We start from the raw sequence: 18,312 nt of genomic DNA, 5'->3' as shown, positions 1-18,312 counted from the left end.
GGGAAATAAAGCTCTAGGATTAATTTTCTATAATAATTCAACACCCAAAGCCACGGCCAAATGATAATGCTGTCAATTTAATTTTTCCTCCTTTCCAAATATACTGAATGTACTAGAATACATGAAACAGACACCAAAGATATACTGTACAGGGTAAGCTTCAGTACTGAAATGGTATTTTTTTTCTGAATTAAACAGTAATAATATGATCCCTATTATACAGATATAAAAAGAAAAATAACACAAACACATACCTGTGGGGCATATCCAGGAGGCACATAAATAGGAGGCACAGAACCATTTGGGGACATCATTGGAACCTGAGCAGGACCTGAATGGATCACAGAAATGATGTGTTAATCCAGGATTAGTTAGCAAGCTAATGTTGAAAACAATTTGAATTCCACTTTGAATACTTCATCTAAACTAAATGCTCAAATTAACAGTAACTATATTACTATGAAAAGAAATTCAGATGATTCATCTGTTATAGAACATAAAAATTTATCTTATAAAGTACACTGATTGTTCTTTACCTGCAGTTGTGTTTTTTAACCTATCTGATGATCATAATAGTCACCTGGGGAGCTCCTTTAAAACTCTCCTAGAGATTCTTTATTATGCTTACAGTGGGGTCTTGAGTCAGTATATTTACTTTACAGAATATCTGGTGAATCTTATGATTATGCAAATTAAGAAACACTGACCTAGAGGAGAATCAACCTAAACTTTGCATATAAAATCAATGAAAGATATAAAAAGCAAAATTCTGAAAAACAATAGAAAAAAAAGTCAAGAGGGAAGAGCAATAAGAAGAAGAGTTAGAAATTTGGGACTTGTTTTGTTAGTGTTCAAAGCCTCTCGTGTAATATGTAAGTCATGTCTGTGGGGGCTTGAGAACAAAGTTAGAAAAATACTATACATGCATATTTAGCTAAGGAACAATTTTTGTTTCTTAAACCAAAAAGTTCCGGAAAAAAAATAAAGGAAAATTCACCTTGTCTTATTCCAGGTTTTCTTTCATTTTTACTGTTATCCTTTCCAGATAGCTTTTTTTTTTTTTTTTAAAGATTTTATTTATTTATTCATGAGAGACAGAGAGAGAGAGAGAGACAGAGGCAGAGGGAGAAGCAGGTTCCCCACGGAGCAGGGAGCCCGATGCGGAACTCGATCCCAGGACCCTGGGATCACGACCTGAGCCGAAGGCAGACGCTTAACCGACTGAGCCACCCAGGCATCCCTTCCAGATAGCTTTTATAAATATTATCTCATTTATCTTCTCTCGTAACGTTTGTGGGATAAAATAGGTATTTTGGGAAGGTGTGTTTTATTTTTTCTAGTAACTAAAATCTTACTCGCTTTATGTAACTTTTTTTAAAAAAAGCATCTCACCTTCAAATCCTTTTTTCCTTGTAACTTTAGACTACACTGTCCCCTCACCCATTAGTTTTTAATAACTTGAAATTAAACCTTCTCAAGGATCCTCACTCATTTCTTAGGAATAAATGTACCCAAGAGTCTAATGAAGAATGTAAGGGGGGAAGAGTTCCTTTTATATGTGGAATTTCAACCTGCAGAGTACACATAATGGATATCAGTTATAAAAGAAAAAAAAGAGGAAAAGCTTAATCATAGAGCAGAAAAGAAATAAATTTCACTGGTAACATTGTACATACTTCAGGAAACAGAATGAAGAGCATGGAGGTTACAGCAAATCCAGATTACAGCCACCCGCTTTTCAAGGAAGGAGAGGAGTGACAAGCAAGCAAAAAAGTGGTTGGTGGTGGGTGCAGGGGAAAGATGGTGAGACACAGGGAAGGAAAGAGAAAAGAGAATGTAGGAAAAGGTGGGTGCAGGAGGGTAAATGCTAAACAGTGGTAAAGGAAGACGGGAGCGAAGAAAAGAGAAAGAGAAGAAAATACAGGCAAGAAAGGAGGGGAGGGGACAGAGGACAGACAACTGGAGAAAGGGAAGGGTGAAGGAGAAGAGAGAGTGAATAGGGCTGGAACAGAGGAAGAGAAGGGGAGGGGAAGAGAGAAAAGTGATGGGAGTGAGGAAAGAAAGAAGAGATACGGAGCGGAAGAGAGAGAAGAGGTTAAAGACTCAAGTGGTATGAGGAAGTAAGGAGCTTATGTGTGTGTGTCTGTGCCGGGGCAGACTACCAAATTATGCTATATGACCATAAAAATAACTTTTCTTTTTTAAAAAAGATTTTATTTATTTATTTGACAGAGAGAGCGAGAGCATGAGCGGGAGCGGGAGCGGGGCAGTGCAGGCAGAGGGAGAGGAAGAAGCAGACTCCTCACTAAGCAGGAAGCCTGATGCGGGACTCATCCCAGGACCCTGGGATCATGACCTGAGCTAAAGGCAGACACTTAACCGACTGAGCCATCCAGGCGCCCCTAAAAATAACTTCTCAACAAAATATTCTTCCCATCCCAGACAAGCCCACCAAATACATGAAGTTGTTCCAAATATTTTCTTAAAATAGCTAATTATATATAGCTAATACTAACTTACTATATGCTAGGGCTTTTGTGTTTTTTCTCCTCCTAATCATTCTACAAGTAGGTAAGTATTATTATTATTACTCCCCATTTTCCACACGTGGAAATTAAGTTAGAGAAGTTAAGTTTGCCCTAGTAGAAAAAGAATTCAAAACCAGGCAGTTTCATTTAAGGATAGAGCTTTACAACATATTTAGTAAACATTAAAATACTATGCATTACTGGCAACTGATGTAATTTGAGGCTCTAAATTCTAAGGAAAATTAAAGCCTTCATTATCTTTAAAAAACAAGAGAGAAAGGAAGAACAAAATTTTCCTACATTTAAGCCAACATTAGCCTATTAATTACAAAATAAAACTTGTGAGGTGTTTTATATCTCTAGGCAAGAGAGGATTTATCCAAAACTTACCTTTTAACTTCTCTATGCTGGACTCAATAGAAAATGAGAACAGTTTTAAGAAAATCCTGGTTTACATCTATTAGCTAGTTTATATAAACCTATACCAAACTAGCTTTATGAATCCTGAAACTGGCTTAGATATTATTCATAACATGTGAAATTTAGCTGGGAACCAGAATGAGAATTCATCGAAAATCCTATTTGTAATCTTAGTAAAGGAAATTAATATTTTTGAGCTTCTACTAAATGTGCCAGGGACCATGGTTCCTTTCACATGTTGTCAAATTTAATTCTTACATCAAGTCATCAGAATAGGTTTTTGTTGTTTTTCAGCCACCAGAGTTAAAAATAAGTTATTGCTGATTACATTTAAAATTGCAAAACTACACAGCTGCTCTGGATTGCCCTTCTTTTACTAAAAATATAAATACATAAATACTACATAATTACAATTCAAACCATATACTTTGAAAGCTGCTTTATAGTTTATATTTTAGTAGAACAAAATTCTACTGTATTCTTTAATTATACTTAAGTGTGATACTGAAAACAACAGAACAAACCCAACCTAAAATAAACTAGCAGTAAATACATTACTAGTTGCAGTCCAGGAATAATTATTAACTCATTTCCCTAGGAAGTAATCATTTCACTCTAGCAAATAAATTTTCTTATCCTGAGGCAGAAATGGTACATGGTTAATTTTTTTAAAGACAATTCATGGATACCATATTTAATATGTAAAATACTGGTATGAAATAACATCCAACACTGAACACATAAAAGTCCCATTATATAAACATAGTAAATACAATTCAGAAAACTACAATGTTTACAGCACCACTTCAGTTGCTATTTCTGTCTACAGCAGGAAACCCCTAAAACCCTGCATGCTTAATGATGCAAATGTTTGTTTACCCCCTTAGTTTCACCAATACTTTTATTGTTGGAATAAAATATTGAAAATACTAAAAGATTAACTACAAACCCTGTAAATGCAGTGAAGGAGGGGGGGTATTCTGTCCCAGTAAAGAAGCCAAATCTGTTACAGATTGTACCATTAAATGCACATCTGGCACAGGAGTAGCTCTATCTGAACAACTGTAAGTACACCCAGTAGCTCCTTAATAATCTACATGATCTAAGCAAAATCTACCCCAAAACATAAAGCTATTAAAATCATTTTTAAGGGCATATTTCTTATTCTAAAACCTTGCAGAAGAGCAAACAATTCTTATTCACCAATTGTCTTAAGAAATTTGAGAAGCCCCTCACCTCCATTCCTTAAACAGGGCCATCAGTAACTTAATAAAGACGATATTTCATCTACTCTAAGTTAAATTCTTTATTTTTTCTTTATTAGCACACGTTCACATTTAAAGAGGGTTTTTTTTTATGAAATGCAAATTTGAGTTTAAATTCTTAAAATGCAATGGGCCGCTGACGTGCTACACATTCTCTTTATAAGCAAGCTTTCACAATGGCTTCCAAATAATCTGACGCCAATATTCTGATTTTAGTGGTAAAAAGAAAAACCTAGTAAAATAAAGGCGCTCGAAAGGAATAGTCTATGGAATATAAAATCAGCCCATCTCCAAATAGAGTCTAATCTTATAACTACATGGCCACAATTTAAAAATATTTTTACTGCCATAGATTTGGCATCTATTGAAAAAATACACACGGCATGACTTTAGATTAATACAATGCTTTCTATGTTTTAAAATAAAAGAATGTTCAAAAACAGTCAGCAAATCTTACCACTCATTTTGTTTTTACAGTAGCAGCAGAGAACAAAATCCAACAAGGAAACAGCGTAGTACACGTTAACAGCTTTAATTGGAGAACGGTTCCGTTTTTTTTTTTTTTTTTGCAAAGCAGTGAGAGGAAAAGATCCTTTGACCGAGTCACGTGATGCTTATCACGTGACGTGCAGTGACCCGCGGAAAGGGAAGGGGGAAGCAAGCAAACATTCCCCGCTGCCAGGCTGCCAGCGTTTGGGATATAGTAAATGATTAAATGGTTTCTACTGCTGCTGCCTTGAATTTTGCGATCTTTCAGACTTCCTCGTGAACTAACCCAAAAGCTCATCAAAATACACGCACAGAAATACATATTTGATGTAAAACTGTATTTTTGTTTTCATTTTCCCTCCTATATAACGATAGGCATTATCTTCTAATTCAGTTTTTGCAGCCTGCTACTTCATTTATAAAGTTTAAGATATATATAACATTTATTAATTTAGAGGATTCGCTTGATGGATGGCATTCTTGCTCATGTCCATAAAATCTTAAAAGACATGCCATAGTGCAGGATCAGAGCACTCTACCCAAGCTCCCCCGGAGATCAGGAAAGAGACCAAAGATGTTACAAGTGAGGGGAAGAAGACTGTAAGAACTTTTGAAGCTCTTTTCATTACTTTATGGTGCTATGTAAGCTAAGGAAATTTATTAATAGCTAATACAAATGTATAGGTAATGATAATGATTGTGATATATTTACAAGTTGCACAGTGGAAAAAAATAAATTTTGGCACCAAAAGATTTTTTAATAAAAGCTTCAATATTTTTTAGCAAGGCAATTTACTGCTCTTCTTTGAGGCTGTTTCCTTCTTTTTTTTTTTTTTTTTTAAAGATTTTATTTATTTGACAGAGAAAGCACAAGCAGAGGAAGAGAGAGAGAAGCAGGTTCCCTGCTGAGCAAGGAGCCCGATGTGGGACTCGATCCCAGGACTCTGGGATCATGACCCAGGCGGAAGGCAGCCACTTAACTGACTGAGCCACTCAGGCATCCCTGAGGCTGTTTCCTTATGTAAAAAGGTTAAAATAGGCAACGTCACAGCATTGTTGTGAGAATCAGATTAGATATATTTAAAGTACTGAGTATACTGGTTGGCACACTCAATAAATGATAGCTATTATTATAAATAGAAGTGTGATTGCTCTGTTTCCAAAAATAATAATTATATATCACAGAGTATGTCCCAGGCACCATTCGGAGTGATTTTCATGTGTTAACTCAGTCCTCACAATAACTGAGTAGGCATCATTTAGAGGTAGGGAAACTGAAGAAGAATGCATGCAGTTAAGTAACTTGCCAACGGCACACAATGAGGCAAAGCCAGGATTATCTAATGATAAGGCTATAGTTTAAAAAAAAATATGTAAACCATATTCAAAGCCCCACTCTCCCAGGAATATGGAAAAGAACTAGCAAGAGAGATAACCTGGAGCAGCAGGTTTCAATAAATACACGTCAGACACCCCAGAGGAGATAATGATGTGGGAAACAAAGGCAGAAGAAAAATTATTAAATTTCCTTACTACCTAGAGCCCACTGACAAGTCCTTGAAACAGGCATAGTGACATTCCTCTAGGGACTCAACTGCCTTGATGTTAATACTTTGCTAAGAGCAAAAGGCAATTCTAATCTGACCCCCCTCATCCTGTAAGTCTACTTTAATGTATAAGAATTCCTTTGGAAACTTCCTTTATCTCTAAACCCTCCAAGATACGTGTTGGCAATCATCTCCCAAGCATGTGGCCCACTGATATACACCTGAAGAGTCTCATGACTAAGGTTTTATTAGACAGTAATAAATGACCTTTTCCCAACAATAGCTAGCCCTCTCAAGGTCCTGGACACCTTGCTTCCAAAATTCCTTAGAGACTTACACTATCCCTAACCCCCTCCCAACTTGAAAGTATATAATGGGCCACTCCTCATGACCCCACTGCAGCTCTTTCTGCCCATGGGTCCTGTCCCCATGCTTTAATAAAATCACCTTTTTGCACCAAAGACGTCTCAAGAATTCTTTCTTGGCCGTGGGCTTCGAACCCTAATAACCTCTTTCCTACATCAGTAAGACACTAAAGGACCATTCTCAAAAGTGGCAAAGGGTAATTGTTAATTTCAAAGTTCCTACAGAAAGGCAAGGCTCCTGAAGAACAAGGCCTGAGAGTAAAGTGTGTCCTGGTCACAATAGAATCTGCTTGTAAATGCTGAACTCAGCCTCTCAGCAAATCTAACCATGCCTCTGATCTTCAGTCCTTAAACAAAAAGCAAGCCCCGGCAGCCCGCTTCTTCATTTTCGCTCATGTTCTCACACAGCTATGTTTCCATTTCTTAACTCTTTCTTTAATTTGATGATTGCCTTCTCAATTCTGTCCACTGTGCTCACTAGAACCTTTTCCCTTATTATAAATAAATTCCCTTATATCCTCAACCTTTTCACAGAAGACCTGTTGATATATCTCCTTTAAATGAAATCTGGCTCCCCCCAGGATAATTCTTCTAGCAGCCCCTGGGAGCAGAGGATTCCCATTCTCTCCTGAGGCAGTTTCCAGATACCCCAAGGCTGCTTCCCATTACCACTGCTGTTCCTGTATCACACTCAAGTTTCTTTTTCCTTGAGATCATGTCATATGAGTAGATCACCCTCTACCCCTTTTCATTGCTGCCATGCTCAGTTCTCATTTATTGAGAACTATGGCACCATGTTCACAGTTTTTTCCCCTCTATCCCACTCTTGTCCATAAGCACAATGACTTCAATGTTCAAAAAATTTAGCCTCAAACTTTCTTGAACTCTTCCATTCTGTTTTTAGTAACCCATGTTCAAAGACACATCCTGGAACTCACTTAGAATTCCACTATCTTCACCTTTGAAATCTCAGACTTTCATGTTTCAGTCTCTGGCCACCACATCTATCTTTCATCTCTTCCATTTCTCTTTCTTCTATAACATGTTTTTTCTCATAATGATTTCCCTTTCCTCTTGATTGAACACTGCCTTCATTGCCTGATTTCCTTTCCCATGGAAGTCTTCCTTTTACATCCCCTCCCCACAAAGTCCCCAATTTTAACCAGATAATTAACTTCTCTTAGATCTGAACTGTAGAAATCAAATGGTACTCAGACTGTCATGTTTGTAAATTTAGTTATCTCCAATCTCCAACCTCCAACCTCAGCCATCAGCATTGCTCAGGAATCCTTTCAGAAATTTATTCCTGGTTAATAGCCCATCCTGTTTTCTTGAGTGATTATCAGAGATCTCCACCACCCTTTAAAGACTTCCCCCAACCTGACCTCGATCACATATGTCTGCATGACTTTGAACTATTTCAGTATTTTTTTTTTTTAATTTTATTTATTTGACAGAGAGAGACAGCGAGAGAGGGAACACAAGCAGGGGGAGTGGGAGAGGGAGAAGCAGGCTTCCCGCTGAGCAGGGAGCCCGATGAGGGGCTCGATCCCAGGACCCTGGGATCATGACCTGAGCCGAAGGCAGACGCTTAACAACTGAGCCACCCGGGCGCCCCATTGAACTATTTCAATATTATTTGCAAACTTTTCTCACCTCTTTCTTCTATCTTCAGAAGAATCACTGTCCCTTCACTAAGTCAAAGCTATCTTGTTGCTTCTATTCTTGATCTGATTTCCATTTCGTCTTCCACTAGCTCTTTGCTCTACTGGTTATTTCTGTCCCATTCTCTATTTTCAACTCTTCTAACAAGATTTAGCTCTCCACCCTCATTATCCTCACAGTTGCCGTAGAGTTCTAATGCCCAGGATTAGTGACGTGGTCCACACTTTCAAGAATTCTTCAGTTATAATAAGGACAATGTAAAATAGACATATTTCATGTTTCCTAAAGACCTTGTTAATTCAACAATGTGCATCAAACAATTCTCCCAGAGGAATAAACAAAGAGAAAGGATGCATCAAGAGCGTTACAATTACAGGAATGCATTATGCAGTAAAGAGCATATTCTTCATTTTCCCTTTCTTACCTGATTATATGAGAATTCTAGCAAACTTAAAATGCACCTGCTTTTTATTTTCACAATACTGTCTCAAACATTTTGCAGAGGGTTCTCTTAAATCAATAGCCTGACATGTCACAGCAATTGTTTGGATTTCCTGGTAACATTTTAACAGATTAACTATTAGCATTCTTGAACTACTGATTTTCAGGTAGATTTGTAAATACAAGCGCTAGGTGACACTTGGGTGACATTGTTTATATGCACTTATTGGGTACCAGGCACTGGTGTAAGTGCTTTACAGGTATTAGCTCATTTAATCTGCATAATATCCCTCTGAAGTGGGATATTATTTCCATTTTCTAGGTAAGAAAACTAAGATACAAAGAGATTAAGTAACTTTCAAGGTCTCACAGCTAGTAAGCTGTCAAAAGAATTGGGTGGTCTAGCTTTGAAATCTGTGTTCTTCACTTCACCACTACATTATGCTGCCTCTCTTGTTTAGGATATAACAAATATTACAAATTGTATTAAAACGAATGAGAAAACTGCAGCATAATAATACCAAAATTCACTTGAAGATAAACTACAAATAGAAAAGCACCAAACATTTGGATGGAAGACCCCATACAATACACCTCAAATATCTGCTAGTTACATAAAATGATAACAAAGCAAAATGCACCTAAATGTATCTCACTGAAACTCTTGTGAAGACTCTCAAAGTTTTTAGTAAGTGAGGGATATCACATGGAAAACAGTGAGTTACTTAATACCTAAACCTGTTCCAAAAGTAACTTGAGGAGATTTAAGAGATACACACAGCAACAAAAAAAGCTTAAAAAACCCCCTCAAAATAACGTAACAAAACAAAACCCAAAACAAAATAGTTGACAAACTGAAGAAAAGGGAAAATTAATATAGAAAATATAAATAAGGAATAAGGCTGGTCTTAAGCCCTCCAGTTGGGCCATAAAACCTCTCTGGTTTGTATGAACTGAAATAAGATTAAAATTAAGACATCAAGGACCACACTGTCAAGCTAGTCCTTGTCTTCTGTAGATCAAGTGTCTCAAATTGCCATAGAGCATAGCCCCAATTATTTGGCTTGAAAAAAACTAAAGCAGGTATAACCCAATGCTGACTTCTGTCATATATAAAATTCAGTAATGCATCAATAAATGTCTAACTTTAAGCAATATACCCTCAAAAACAGTTGCAAAATAAACAGCTAACATAGTAAGACAGCTGAATCAGCTGACTTGCAGAAAGGGATTGTCAGCTATGAGGCAAATTAAAGTTGGAAGAGTTGACTTTCATTTCATAAACTTCTTTCTGGCAATAAATAAACAAGAACAGTGTTTATTAAGGCTGCTCTTAGACTGTAATCAGTCTGGGTCATTTGCATATTAGAAAATTTAAGAAGCAGACTCATTCAGCTCAGTGGTTTCAAATCATTAAGACATGAATTTAAGAGTGGGGATGTGAAATATATCTCATTCTACTCCTCTACAAATATATATCCAATTCTTCAAAAGACTATGACTGTGATCCTGACTCTTGCGGCAGTATTAGGGGTACAGGTTCTGGATTAACATCTAAATAACATGTGTTAAGCTCATGCGGCTTAGACTGTAACTGATGCATGTCCATGTAGTCAAGGGACCTAGGAAAGGTCAATGACATCTGCAACTAATCAAGTTCTTTATGGGAAGACTCCCTTGCTGGGGAGTAACTGACAATGACATATACAAATAATCTCAGGAAGATAAGGGGACCAAAGAATTAGAACCTATAACTTTGTGGGCACAAGTCAAACTTTGTTTCTTTTAAATCTCTCTGATTTGCTTGCCCACATTTTTCCTCTTTCCCTTTTAGGGGCCTTAGTCACCTTGCAGATCTGGCCACATAGCATTTTCTTTTTCTATAATTTCCCTCTTTAGAATATTAAACTAAGGTATCAATTTAATAAAAGTTTTACTTCACATGGCTCATGCCAATACAAAGCAAATGTGAGGATCATCCTAAAACCAGGTATGTTTTTGGATTGACTGGGGTTGAGAGCAGCTGGATGAAGAGGCTAGATATTAGCTAGAGATTGGTCAACAGAACAGAGATATCTGTGTTCTGATGCAGTATTTCCCAAGTGTTTTGATTTATGTGCCAGTAAAATTTTAAACAAATTCTGGGGACTCATTAAGGTAATGAGCTTTTTATAAGGCTACATTATGACATTAAAGGGAAAGAAGGAAGAAATTAAGAACAGAAGGAAGTCTAATATATTATCGCATCATTCATAAAGAGTATTTTAACCTCAAAACAGAAGGGACTTCAGAGTTTAAAAAAAAGTCTTTAAATTAAATAAATTTAGCCTAATGAAAAACCGCTACATTATCCTAATTTTTCCCATTTCTTAGACTGGTGAAGTGTCCCTAAATCTACAGACAAGGATTTGGGAATAACTCTTAGTAGTAAGAGAAATAAGGATTTGTTTTTGAGGCTGGTTAAGCTCTGGTGATGCAAGAGAGAGAAAATAGAGTAGAGGCAGGATAACCATATTATCTAATCATCCAATCTAGAACACGCCTAAAAGTGAAAGAACAGCCTAAAAATCATTAGAATTATGTAATTTGGAATAATTCTTTATTGATTGACAAATTGCTTTTATTACACTGAAGGACATGAAAAGTTCTATTAAAAATGTTAAAAAATAAAATGCTTTATTAAAAAACATATGCAAGTATATTAAAGAATATTTTATGGACTACTTTATATTGAGTATTTGGATATTAAAGTAGTGTTAATGGAACAATTATTCTTAGTACACATCCATGTATTTTAGTCAATCTGTTAGCTGTATCCGTCTCTTAATTCCGTATCTCTGGTGTATGACTGAAAATTTTTTTTCAATATAGTCTCATTTTTAATTTTTTCATAAAACTGCCTGCAACCGTTATATTTTATGGTTAATAACTTTGAAACTATTGATACCTTCAATTGACTCTTTTCTGTAATATTTTAACACTACAATATTTATATTCAGAGAATACTATGATTCTTAGGTGCCATCTGGTAAGCTGGGAGCCAATTCTGCTAAGTAGAGGATATTTTTAATACTATTTTTTTTTTCTTATTGAAATGTGTAAATATTTCACTCCAAATATTTTCACTGGAACTATAATACCTTCAAAATTCTAACAAACAAAACTCACTGAATTGTCTCTATGCTTTTTTTGAATATTTTACCAAATTTAGATTTTTAAAAAAGATTTTATTTATTTATTTGACAGAGAGAGACACAGCGAGAGAGGGAACACAAGCAGGGGGAGTGGGAGAGGGAGAAGCAGGCTTCCCGTGGAGCAGGGAGCCCGATGCGGGGCTCAATCCCAGGATCCTGGGATCATGACCTGAGCCTAAGGCAGACGCTTAGCAACTAAGCCACCCAGGCACCCCTAGATTTTTTTTTTAGTTCACTGTTGCCAAAAGGGTTTATTGCAAAATAAAAAAAAGCACTACCAATATTAAGCAGTTATAGATTTATACAATAAATGACAAAACCATTCAGATCTTTTTTCCCCATATATTCTGTGGCAGCGATATTTAGATTTTATTTCCTGCATGTATTTTACATTCATCTAACCTGTATGCTTCCCACTGGTCACCTCCAACCAGTGGCCTCGTAATGCCAAGTGGCCAGCAGGGGCAGCAGCATCACATACTTCTTCAGTAGCCACCACCACCAGGAGACTGGAAGGTGTTAGCAGACCCTAGCCCTCTATATCTAAGAACACTTTATTTTACTTCTAACTACCTTAACTGCTATCCTTGGACTTGCTTCTGGTAAGGGTCAGAAAAAAGAAGCCATTTACTCTGGTTGCCTTTAAGATTTAATATTTTGGTTAGTGTAATAAGATTTAATCACAGGTTAAAGTGAAAACAAGAGATGGATATACTGCTTACTAGAGGAAATCATGGCAGAAGCTGGAAATACAAAATGGCAGACAGTCGACTAGATGTATCACAGCTTATATTAATGGAACCACTAATTATACTCTGTTAAACAATGAAAAGTCTGGAACAAATGTTAAACTGGTTACACAAATGTAAAACTGGGACTGTCCTAGACAAACTGGGACCAATAAAGTCACCCTATTAATAGTAGATGCCTATTTGATAAGTCTACAAAACACCTGGTAACATTTGTTCACTTGAGGCAGGCAATTAGCACAGGACTTGAGTCTAGAAATTTAACAAGTTGGTGATCATAATTTGGGAACAGAATGAGGCAGAGAGCTACAGAAGAAAGAGAAAAGATCAAGGTCATTATTCACCGCTTAGATGTTTAAGGGCTTTTTCCATGAAAATATATTATTCTTTTTTAAGGTTGGATAAAGTAGACTGCTTAAATTAGGGGCCTAAGTAGGATTCAGAATTATGGGTAATTTCATTTATCTGTGTACAGCTAATTGAAAATTTCTATAATTAGATTTGCTAAGCATTTAGATTAGTGATAAGCACACCAAGTAGAAAGAGTTTGAAGAATGACGTATCATGGTTAGAGTTTATCTTTAGCACTAAACTGAACTGTATACAGATAAAAAACTTGCAGTAGATGTATTTATCAAGTACCTATTTCTAAAGAAGTTATTTTCAGTGTTCTTGTTTAGAAAGCTACAAAGGCTGTGACATTAATGTACATAGATGCAGCAGGCTGTGAACACTATTTTTAGTATCAGTCTAATGTGAACAATGATGAATCATTCTTTGTTATTCTAGTAGGAAATAGTGCTTGCGTTTTACTGCAGCACATTAGATTAACTATCTCTCAATAACTGCACACCCACATGCTGACATCACACTGGCAGTGATATGGATCAATGACGCAAATCCTGTCAGGATCAAACATTAAGGCCACAGCGGTTGAAAAAAAAAAAATGCCCACATGACAGAGCAGACCAGTCATCCAACATGCACAGACTGCATTAAATCAGAATTGCTGATGTTAAAAAGGGTTGTGATAGGTTCTTTTCACATAATTGCTAAGCTTTTTAATTTTAATTATAGATTTCCCACATCATCGATTCTATATTTAAGTTTCCTCACAGCTTCTGTAATTTAAGGTCTGGACCTTTTAAAACACGTCTTAAGGTTCTACCAGCCACATGAGTTATCTGGAAAATGGCCTCTGTAGCCAATCTTTAGACCGATCTTCTGCAGAATATGCCACCATTTATTAAGCTTTTTATATAACATGTTGTGCCTGACAAATAACATTTACATTTAGATTTGGAGCTACAAAGAACTACTACATTCTGTGGCCTCACAATTTACTGCTACCTCAGAGTCTCTTTTACACTGTCATCTTCTTTGGGCTTTCACTATTTTTAGTTTTACTGACATCAAAATAATTGATTTTTTTGAATAGATTTTTTTTTTTTTACAGACGGATTGGAAAAGATGGTTTATTAGAGTAACTATATATGAGGTTTCAAAATATCTTCTCCCTGCATTAGCCCACCTTGAATTAGAGATCTCCTGTCCCCTAACAGGAACAGAACTTATCTCTGGAGGCTTGCCACAGAATGTTCACATCCTCCTGTACGGTCTTCTGGGAAGAAATTAAGCCTCTACGCTTAAACACTAACATTCTTTCTTTTCAAAGACTATCGCTTTCCAGGAGAACTGGAAAGCTGAAGGGAGATGAGAGCTGGAGGTAAGTTTAATAACCTTTTGTTCTATCATCATTAATCTGACATAATCAGACTAACTTGAAAACATGCCAAGGATCCTTTCCCATGCTCTCGGGCACTTGCTTTCATGTTGTTTCCTATGAGAAGTTGGTTTTGTTTTGTTTTTTTTTTTTTAAAAGAAAAGCACAGGTTCTCCCTTATTCTTAGGTTGGTTTGTTTTTTAGAAACTATTAATCATCTGAAAGAAATATTTGAAGACATAAAAATTACTGAAATAGTTGTCTTTGTGATTCTTTTTTGGAGGGTAATCTTTAAATCTAGATTTTTCATAGCAGAAGCCAAATGCTGTTTCATAACTGAAGACACTGCTGTGCTTTTTCACTATACATCAACTTTCATCAGGAGAAGACCTGGACTATAAGGTCTTATTTTTCTGTCATGATTTATATAATTTTGATCATTTGCTGTTGGCCACTATTTTACCCTACTCATTCCAACCTTCTCAGGGCAAGTCCCCACCAGATAACATGATCTTAAATGGGAAAAAGGAGATTAAAAACTCACTGTGTTGATGGCTTGCTAAAGACTATGAAGAGAGGATAAAACACCCACAAGAGCAAAGACAGAAATAGAGGCCTCATGTCCCTTTCATTCTCTTCAGATTCAAGCATTACCAGACTGGGAAGTAAAGAGTCTTACTTATGTAGATCATTTATGATGAGGTTAAGCCGAGAAAGGTAGGAGACGGGGCTTTTCCCAGGCTCTTAGCTTGTGGTCATAAAACATTTTGGAGATATTTAGATTGCAGGTTTGGGACCTTCCTTTTCAACCTTGTCTCTCAACTGTACAGTTTCTCCCCCAAAGCAACCATTCTTTGCTTCTTATAAATCCTTTCGGAGATAGTCTATGCATATGAAAGCAACTATATGTATATTCTTTTAAAAATACAAATGATAGGGGTACCTGGGTGGCTCAGTTGGTTAAACATCTGCCTTCGGCTTAGGTCATGATCTCAGGGTCCTGGGATCAAGCCCAGCATCAGGCTTCTTGCTCAGCGGGGAGTATGCTTCTCCCTCTCCCCTTGCCACTTCCCCCTGCTCATGCGCCCTCTCTCTCTCTCAAATAAATGAAATCTTTATTTAAAAAATACAAATGATAGTATACTATATACACTGTTCTGCACCTTAATAATATAGCTTAGAGATCTTTCCATATTGGTACACATGTAGGGCTGCTTCACTTCTTAATAGCTGCATCGTATTTCACTGTAACAACGTACCATAATTTATTGAACTATTCCCCTATTGATAGGCATTCAAGTTATTTTCAACCTTTTACTATTACAAACAATGCTGAGTATCTTTGTATAAACATCATTTCATAAATGTGTTAGTATTATCTGTAGTATAAATTATTAGAAGTGGAACTGCCGTATCAGAGAATTTACATTTTCGACATTACCAAATCTGAGTTTGTACTAATATATGTTGTCCTCAACACATCCTTATCAGTAGTTATCAAACTTTTGATATTTGCCAATCTGAAAGGTGAAAACAGCGTCTCAATATAGTTTAGTTTGCATTTTCTTATGAGTTAGGTTGAATATCCATATTAAACATTTTTTTTTTTTTTTTAAGATTTTATTTATTTATTTGACAGAGAGACAGAGAGAAAGCACAAGTAGGCAGAGCGGCAGGCAGACAGAGAGGGAGAAGCAGGCTCTCCCCTGAGCAGGGAGCCAGACGTGGGGCTCGATCCCAGGACGCTGGGATCATGACCTGAGCCGAAGGCAGTGGCTTAATCAACTGAGCCACCCAGGCGCCCCAACCATATTAAACATTTAAGAAGACCATTTATTTTTCCTTTTCTGACATCTGGGACTACCATCAGCCCACTGATTCTCAGGCCTTTGGTTTGAACTGAGTTTTACCACCAACTTTTCTGGTTCTCTAGCTTGCAGAAGGCAGATCATGAAAAGTTCTTGGCCTTCATAAACATGTAAGCTAACTGCTATAAGAAATCTCTCCTTATATATCCTATGTATATCTTCCTCCAAATGATCTACAGATCCTAGTCTCTTCTCACCCCCTACATTGAGCCCTCATATCTCATCATCATTACTATTCTTTTTGGTTACTTCCCTGCTTAAAATCCTCAGTGGCTCCCTGTTCCTTTCAGGATAAAACCTAAAAAAATTTTTTTAAAGATTGATTGATTGATTGATTGATTTGTCAGAGAGAGAGAGAGAGAGCACAAGCAAGGGGAGTGGCAGGCAGAGGCAGAAGGAGAAACAGGCTCCCCGCTGAGCAAGGTGCCCGATATGGGACTTGATCCCAGGACCCTGGGATTATGATCTGAGCCGAAGGCAGACGCTTAACTGACTGAGCCACCCAGGCATCCCAAAATCTAAAATTTTTGGCATGACATATGAAGGTATTTGTAACAAAGCCTATGTTTCCATTTTTAGTCTCATTTCCAGACACCCCTGTATGTATAATGTTCTCTAATCTCTCTTTCTCATCATACCTTTTTGGTCTCCTCTAATGTCTGTGCACTATGCCTTTGCACAGGTGATTCCTTCTGTCTCTAAGATATTTCTCTATTTTTTTCCTCATGGCTAAATTTTCTATTTCTTTTTTTTTTTAAAGATTTTATTTATTTATTTGATAGAGACACAGCGAGAGAGGGAACACAATCAGGGGGAGTGGGAGAGAGAGAAGCAGGCTTCCCGCTGAGCGGGGAGCCCGATGTGGGGCTCGATCCCAGGACCCTGGGACCATGACCTGAGCCAAAGGCAGACGCTTAACAACTGAGCCACCCAGGCGCCCCGCTAAATTTTCTATTTCTTTATGCATCAACTTTTCCTGGAAGCACTCAACGACTATTCCAAGCTGTGTTAGGTATTCCTTCTCTGGCCTCCCACATATATTTGGGCATACCTAATTCCATCATAGTACATATTTTGCTCTGTTTTAACTGTGGATTACTTGCCCGTTTCCCTTAGTCAGCTGTGAGGCAGGGTCTAAGTTTCTCAAATGGCTGTCAAGAATTGAGTTGTCCTTCAGGACAGCAAAAGAGATTTAGGGCAAATTCTCTTTCCAGGAAAAGAACATGCATTTAGTTATTCTCTTTTGTGTTCTGGCAAGTGACTAGGTATGGGAGACTGAGTACAAAAGGGTAAGGAATTCCAATATACTAAGATGCTTAAAAATGTGACAATATCGAAATGATGATCTTTCATTGTAATGATGAAGGGATTTTCCAAAAATGGTAAGAGATTATATGATAAAATGAAGCAGGAGGGGATGATGAATACAGAGAACTTTGTTGATCCATAGAGAATAAAAACAGGATTTGATTAAAATTTAATCTCTAAAAGTCAATCAACATTTTCAAATGTTAGTGTACAGGTTTTGGGATCAGAATTCTATATTTAAATTATGACTGGCAAACCTCTGGATCCTTAGAGCAATTAATACTTACCTGCAAGAAAATCATCTACCACCACCATTATTATGTTACTGCATGACTCTTATGGTTAATGGCGACATGTCTGGATGTGCCTTCATATAATACCACAGTCACAGTCAGGGCACAAGCCAAACTTCTGTAGACATAGGAAGGGGCTTTCTAAGAAATGAAATTGTATTGATTGCAATAACAGAGGAAATGAGAATTGTGAGGATGAGTCCTAGATAAGCTGGAAGAGAGAATGATTTTTCCATCTCTCTGTATCTAGGGAAATAGTAAAAATTACATTCAACATGTTGTCATATAAGAAAAGGATGTTTTTGTTTCCTGGGTTACTCTCTGCAGATGGTACAAGGGTTATGTAAATTCATGGTAGTCTCTATAACTTTATATATAAATGTTCTCTGAACATCCTAGCCTCGCCTTATCTCAGCTGTGTTTTGGGCAAAAATTAGAAAGGTTTATGCCTTTGTTA

At 36.9% G+C, this 18,312-nt stretch overlaps 1 protein-coding gene across 4 annotated transcripts in view; it reads right to left on the bottom strand.

Moving 5' to 3' along the window:
* FNDC3A (fibronectin type III domain containing 3A) overlaps positions 1-18,312 on the bottom strand; it is a 156,813-nt gene that overhangs the window by 73,778 nt on the left and 64,723 nt on the right. For 3 of the 4 annotated variants that reach the window (XM_078070384.1, XM_078070386.1, XM_078070385.1), the window contains one exon: positions 255-331. In XM_078070384.1, coding sequence (XP_077926510.1) covers positions 255-331 — 77 coding nt within the window. Of the gene's footprint in view, positions 1-254; positions 332-4,670; positions 4,776-18,312 lie in introns of those variants that run through there. The other variant, XM_078070387.1, reaches the window with a different exon arrangement.

This window comes from Halichoerus grypus, chromosome 4 (assembly GCF_964656455.1).
Source record: "Halichoerus grypus chromosome 4, mHalGry1.hap1.1, whole genome shotgun sequence".
Taxonomy (NCBI): domain Eukaryota; kingdom Metazoa; phylum Chordata; class Mammalia; order Carnivora; family Phocidae; genus Halichoerus; species Halichoerus grypus.
This window is presented reverse-complemented; position numbering and strand designations above follow the sequence as displayed.